Below are 6,974 nucleotides of genomic sequence, written 5' to 3'. Positions count from 1 at the left end.
AGTCACCACATGTCTTCTACAGTATGATAAAGGAGGAAATGACGTGAAATTTCTGGGGCTGGGTGGTTTTAGGGAGGTACAAGTAAATGCAAGGTACCTAAGTCTGAAAAAATTGTTTTGCAGAACTCTCCTTCTAAGGCTCAAGAAGTACTGTGGGAAGAAGGGGTAAAAAGACTGTAATATAGCCGGGCATGGTGACGCACGCCTTTAATCCCAGCACTTGGGAGGCAGAGGCAGGCAGATCTCTGTGAGTTCAAGGCCTGGTCTACATAGTGAGCTCCAGGACAGCTGGGGCTACAGGTCGACCCTGTCTCAAAAAGACCAAAAATAAATAAAAATATAAATGTATGTTGATGGCTAGCAATGACCCTGCAATTTAGTGCAAGCAGTGGTCATTAAACACTCACCTTCTCCCTTGAATATGAAACTGCGTCTCCCTCTTATCCAGCTCATGTTTTCAAATCCCAGCAATGTGATATCAACACGCAGTTTGGCACCACTTTTCCAAATACGACAGACATCATTTGGGCATATTCTAGAAACCAAGGGCACTGGAGGAGAGAAGTGCACTATTAAGAAAAACGTAGGGCCAAGCAGAGCACATACGCCAGGAGCTTGGGATTTGGACTTTTAACAAATGGAACACAGTGGCAAGATTGTGACTATCAAATACAACTGGACTTCTTGGCTCCCATGCTTATTATATAGGAAGTCATCCTTAAAAATAGAAATGGAACAACCGGGTATGGTGGCGCACACCTTTAATCCCAGCACTTGAGAGGCAGAGGCAGGCAGATCTCTGTGAGTTCGAGGCCAGCCTGGTGTACATAGTAAGTTCCAGGACAGCTGGGGCTAAAGGGAGACCCTGTCTCAAAAAGAACAAAAAAAAAAAAAAAAAAAAAAAAGAAATGGAAGCTGAGCATGGTGAAGACCAACTACAAGCCTAGCACCCAAGAGGCTGAGGCAGGAAGAGCTCAAGTTTGAGGCCAGCCTGGACTGCACCACAAGTTTGAGGCTAGCCAAGACAACCTAGCAAGATCTGTCTCAAACGAAAAGTTAAAAAGAGTTGGAGTTATACTTCAGTGGTAGAGCACTTGCCCAGTGTAGCACGCATAAGGCCCTGGGTTCAATCCCAGTACCACAAAGAATAAATAAATGGTAGAGATATAGTCCAATGGTACAGTATACACTTAACATGTACCAGGACCTGAGGCTCAACCTCAGCATCAAAAACATAATTAAATAATTAAAAATAAAGAAAAACAGGTCAGGCGTGGTGGCACATGCCCTTAGTCCCAGCACTCAGGAGGCAGAAGCAGATGGATCCTCTGTGAGCTAGAGGCCAGCCTGGTCTACAGAGTGAGTTCCAGGCAGGGAGACCCTGTCTCAAAAAGACAAAAAAGAAAGAAAGAAAGAAAGAAAGAAAGAAAGAAAGAAAGAAAGAAAGAAAGAAAGAAAGAAAGAAAGAAAGAAAGAAAGAAAGAAAGAAAGAAAGAAAGAAAGAAAGAAAGAAAGAAAGAAAGAAAGAAAGAAAGAAAGAAAGAAAGAAAGAAAGAAAGAAAGAAAGAAAGAAAGAAAGAAAGAAAGAAAGAAAGAAAGAAAGAAAGAAAGAAAGAAAGAAAGAAAGAAAGAAAGAAAGAAAGAAAGAAAGAAAGAAAGAAAGAAAGAAAGAAAGAAAGAAAGAAAGAAAGAAAGAAAGAAAGAAAGAAAGAAAGAAAGAAAGAAAGAAAGAAAGAAAGAAAGGAAGGAAGGAAGGAAAGAAAAAGAAAGAAAGATAGATAGATAGATAGATGATAGATAGATAGATAGATAGATAGATAGATAGATAGATAGATAGATAGATAGATAGATAGATAGATAGATAGATAGATAGATAGATAGATAGATAGATAGATAGATAGATAGATAGATAGATAGATAGATAGATAGATAGATAGATAGATAGATAGATAGATAGATAGATAGATGGACCTTCTGTCCCATGTGTCAGAGAAAACACTAAACAAACTTCCCAAGAGTATTCTCAACATTGAGCTGAACCCTACTTATTATTTGACCAAGGCTGGTGAGTCTGTGTATCTGGCCTTTCTTATTCGTACTGGCTACTCTTGCCAAATGGCCAAGGCTTTCCAGATTATATTCAAAATATATCTCGTGTGTGGAATTGCCAGTTTTTTGAAACCCTGAAATTCAAGTGATCATCTTGCATTAGAAAAGCGCTCCTTAGTTTCTCAGAACAGTTTAAAGTCCTCTTGTTTTCTAAACGTCCTGCCCCCTTTACATGCTTCATTATGAATACAGCTTATCTGAAAAAGAGCTCTGGAAATGAAAACAGATAAAACCCTGAGTGTTAGGTGACTGCTCCCTGACTGCAAGGGGCAAAAGCAGGGGAGCTGTGAAAATCTACTAACCATGGCTGTGCAGGATTGTGTGGCAAATATATCCATTTTATAAAGAAAAAAGAAACGAGGAAAACAAACTGCCCTACCCTCATCCCCGGAATAAGTTTGAGAGAATCAAGCTAACAACATAAGATGACAAGTAAATTACTGTCTACTTACTAAAATGTTAGTATTGTAAAGTGGCTTTTTTTTTTTTTTTTGGTCTTTTTGAGACAGGGTCTCCCTGTAGCCCCAGCTGTCCTAGAACTCTATGTAGACCAGGCTGGCCTTGAACTCACAGAGATCCGCCTGCCTCTGCCTCCCAAGTGCTGGGATTAAAGGCGTGCGCCACCACGCCCGGCTGTAAAGTGGCATTTTAAAAAATGATGAAGATGGAAAAAAAAAAAAAGATGGCCAGGCATGGTGATGCAGGCCCAGTCCCAGCTACTCAGGAGCTTGAGACGGGAAGACTGCTTGAGCCCAAGTGTTCAAGGCCAGACTAGGTCACATTGTAAAATTCTGTTTCTACAAAAAAGAAAAGAGAAGAAGGTGGGAGGGATGGTGTGCACCTGTGACACCAGCAGTGGAGAGGCTAAGGTGGGATGATTAACACAAATTTGCTGCCAGCATGAGCTACACAGAATAGAAAGCCAGCCAGGGCTACATCCTCCCACAAAGATAGATGATAGCTAGATGATAAGCTAGATAGATAGACAGACAGATGATTGATGATTGATAGATAGATTAGATAGATGATGATAGATAGATAGATGATAGATAGATAGATAGATAGATAGATAGATAGATAGATAGATAAAGTAGGTAGGTAGGTAGGTAGGTAGATGATTTGTAGATGATTGAGAGAGAGAGAGAGAGCAAGCAAACTAATAAGATGGATCAGTGTTGGAGATAAACAATGAAAAGGGGAGACAAGGCGGCTGGAGAGATGGCTCAGCGGTTAAGAACACTGACTGTTCTTGCAGAAGACCTGGGTTCAAATCCCAGCACCCACATGGCAGCTAATAACTGTACGTAACTCCAGTTCCAGGGGATCCGACAGCCTCTTCTGTCCTCTGCAGACACTGCATGACACGGGTGCATTTACCTACATGCAGGCAATACACGCATACACATAAAACAAAAACAAAATATTTTTTAAAAAAGAAAGGGGGAGACAAGATCCATATGCTCAGGTAGAAAGACAAGAAGATGAGCAGGGAGTGCAGAGCACGTGCATGCGCACACAGACACACACTGAGTGTTGTGGTGCACACCTTTGATCCCAGCACTCCGGAGGCAGAGGCAGGGGGATCTCTGTGAGTCAGGGCCAGCCTGGTCTGCATAGGGAGTTCCAGGCCAACCAAGACTATATAGTGAGACCCTGTCTCGAAAACAAAAACAAAAAACCAAACATGCCCTACATATACATACAGCTTTTACAAAGGATAAAATAAACCGATGAATAAGCTAAGTAAATTTGAAAACAAATAAATTACAAGCCTACTGCCACTCACCCCAGCTGGTGAATTCCCATTTCATCTGCACATAGAAATCTGGAGCCTGAGGAACAGAGAAAGGTTAAAAATAGGTGATTCTTGGCACTGTTAACTAAACACATTTTAAACTACTAAAGGAGACAGAGAAAATGAAAAAAAAAAGTGTAAGCCCACTAAAATAAATACTTATTTTATATGTGCTCTCCTACTTTACCCTGATGAAATTACTTCTAGACAGTTAGAAAAGTTAACAGAAGAGCCAGCTAGACAGCTCAATGTGTAAAGTGCTGGCAGCTGAGCCTGAGGGCCTGCAATTGATCCAAAAGATCCCTTTATCTCCACACATACGCTATGGCCTATGGCAATGCGAGAGAGAGGGAGAGAGAGAGGGAAAGAGAGAGAGAGAGGGAGAGAGGGAGGGAGAGAGGGAGAGAGGGAGAGGGAGAGGGAGGGAGGGAGGGAGAGAGAGAGAGAGAGAGAGAGAGAGTTAAAGAAACAGTTAAAGAAAATTAAACAGAGTTAAAGAAAGTGACAAGGTTGGAGTGGGATGGAGTGGAAAGAAAGCCAAACCTTACTGGGGGTGTAGTCAGGTTTCTAGCAGTAAGAGAGAGCTGAGCCTGGGAAGCTGGGCTTAGATCCTGCCATACAATGTGGGTAATAGTCTACCAAGGCAAAGAGAAGGAAGGCTTCACCTCTATTCTCTTCCACGGGAAACTTGACTGTAAAAGGCTTGGTGTGCTGAGATGTGCTTCATATTTATTGGATGACTATATGAAACTAAAAAAGGAGGCTGCAGGTATCACTCCCCCCAGGAAGTGGATCTACCCTCTGGCTAACAGATTTCATCCCAGTTTCTTCTTTAACTTTTAGAAATTAGCTTTCTGAAGCTTTGTATCACCAGAACAGCCTTCCTTAGGATTATTTTTCTTACCTCCCATTATTAATCTCTTGCAGAAGGATCTGAATCTCCTTTATGAAAGCCAAGTGACCGTCCATAAGGAACACAGACACAGAGGGCAGCCTTTTCTGTTTCCCCCCCTAGGCTTTACACAGGTTTTTATAGATGGGCAGGAAGGCAAGGAATCTACTCTGCAGTAGACTCCAGAATCAGGCAAAGACAACCTCCAAGAGGTAGCTAATAAGGATGGTTAAGGAAGGTTCTAAGGAGACTGTAGAAAAACACAGCATCAGCAATAGCCTTTTGTGTGAATAAAAAGTCATTCATGAACTGTCTATAACTTGAAGCAAAGAACACAAATCAGTGCAATCCACCTCTATGGATCAATACAAGTAAAAAAAAGAAAATCCTTTATATTCAGTCTTTTAAACGGTGACCCAAGTTAACTAAGCCAACTAAGACATTTGAGAGGCTGGGGTGCAGCTCAGTTGATACAGTACTTCCCTAGTAGGCATGAAGTCCTAGGTTCCACCCCAGCACTGCATAGCCTGGGCATGGCAGCACACACCTGTCATCCCAGCATTAGAGGGAAAGAGGATCAGAGCTCAAATTCATCTTTGCCCACATTGTGAGTTCAAGACCAGCCTAAGCTACAAGGGACTCTTATCTCAGGGGGAAAAAAAAAAAAAATCACATAAGTGATGTTTTAGCTCCTCCTACAGTGAGATAAATAAACAACAGAACCCGTGACCTCTGCACACTGCTGAACGCACATCTATTTAAAGCAGTACGTGTGACAATTTCATATTTTATGGGAAGTTCCATTGTGGTAACATGGGAAACGAGTATCTTCATGTGACTTGGCTTAGGTGTCGTACACACCATTTTACAGAGTGCTCAGGACTGATGATTGCCTTATTGATAGTGGAGCTCTTCCTTTCCTTTCTCCCTTCTTAAAAAAAATAGTATTTTTATTTTATGTATATGAGTGTATTACCTACATATATGTAAGTGTACCTGTGTTGTGCAATGCCTGTAGAGGTCAGAAGAGGGTATCAGATTTCCCTGGATTGGAGTTATGAAGGGTTGTTAGCTGCTATGTGGGTGTGAGAATGGAACCCAAGTCCTCTGCAAGGACAACCAGTGCTCTTAACTGCTGAGCCATCTCTCCAGCCCTGTTCTTCCTTTTCCTGATAGAGCTAGTCTTCTCAAGAATGTACTTTATTAGCAAATAGCTAAGGAGATATTTAGGGAAACTCGTTTCTATGCTTAAGCTGAGAACAAACAATGTTGGAACTGAACCACTGTTGCTATTTTGTCTCCTGCTGCCCTGGACATATTGTACGCATTTGACTGGAAAGCCAGTTCCTTCAATAACAAAGGTCACCTAAAGAATGGCAGCTATAGACACCTGGCGTGGTGTCGAACACCTCTAGTCCCAGCATTTAGGGAGACAGAGGCAGGCAGATCTCTGTGAGATCAAAGCCAGCCTGGTCTACATAGCAAGTGCATAAATTACATTAAATTACACTGAATTGTTTCAAAGGGAGAAAAAAAAGAAAGAAAGCAGCAGGCTGAGCATGGGCCAGTAGGAGCAAGCCAGTAAGCGGTATTCCTACATGGCCTGTGCTCCAGCTCTTGCCTCCAGGTTCCTACCCTGAGTTCCTACCTTGGGATCCCTGATAAACTGCAACCCAGGAGATGTAAGATAAAATAAACCCTTTCCGGAACACTCACCCACTGCTGGTGGGGCTGCAAACTTGTTCAACCCCTACGTATAGCAGTGTGGAGAACTCTTAAAAACCTAAAACAAAATCCTACTGTGTAACCCAGTTATACCACTCCTTGGCATGTACTCAAAGGGCTCGTCCTATTGTGAGACACTTCTACATCCATGTTTGTTGCCGCTCTTTTCACAATAGCTAAGAAATGGAAGCAACCTAAGTGTCCCTCAGCTGATGAGGGGATAATGAAAATGTGGTTCATTTATATGATGGAGTTTTACTCAGCAGTAAAGAAAGACGAAATCATGAAATTTGCAGGTAAATGGATGGAACTAGAAACTGTTATACTAAGTGAAGTAACACAGACTCAAAAAAAAAAGACATATGTCTCCCTCATATGTGGATCCTAGAACCAGACTCTGATAAATAAGTATGCAACCAGTCATAACTACAGGAACCAGGATAATGGAAAGGA

General features: G+C 41.8%; 1 protein-coding gene across 1 annotated transcript in view; it reads right to left on the bottom strand.

The window, feature by feature from the left end:
* Positions 1-6,974, bottom strand: part of Ankrd13a (ankyrin repeat domain 13A) — a gene marked incomplete in the record, with an annotated part of 42,940 nt that overhangs the window by 16,689 nt on the left and 19,277 nt on the right. Inside the window, 2 exon segments of the mRNA XM_008848999.3 lie at positions 408-551; positions 3,896-3,941. Coding sequence (XP_008847221.1) covers positions 408-551; positions 3,896-3,941 — 190 coding nt within the window.

Source organism: Nannospalax galili, unplaced genomic scaffold (genome assembly GCF_000622305.1).
Source record: "Nannospalax galili isolate Female #2095 unplaced genomic scaffold, S.galili_v1.0 scaffold103, whole genome shotgun sequence".
NCBI lineage: Eukaryota > Metazoa > Chordata > Mammalia > Rodentia > Spalacidae > Nannospalax > Nannospalax galili.
Note: the sequence above shows the minus strand (reverse complement) of the source record. Positions and strands in the feature narration are given on the sequence as shown.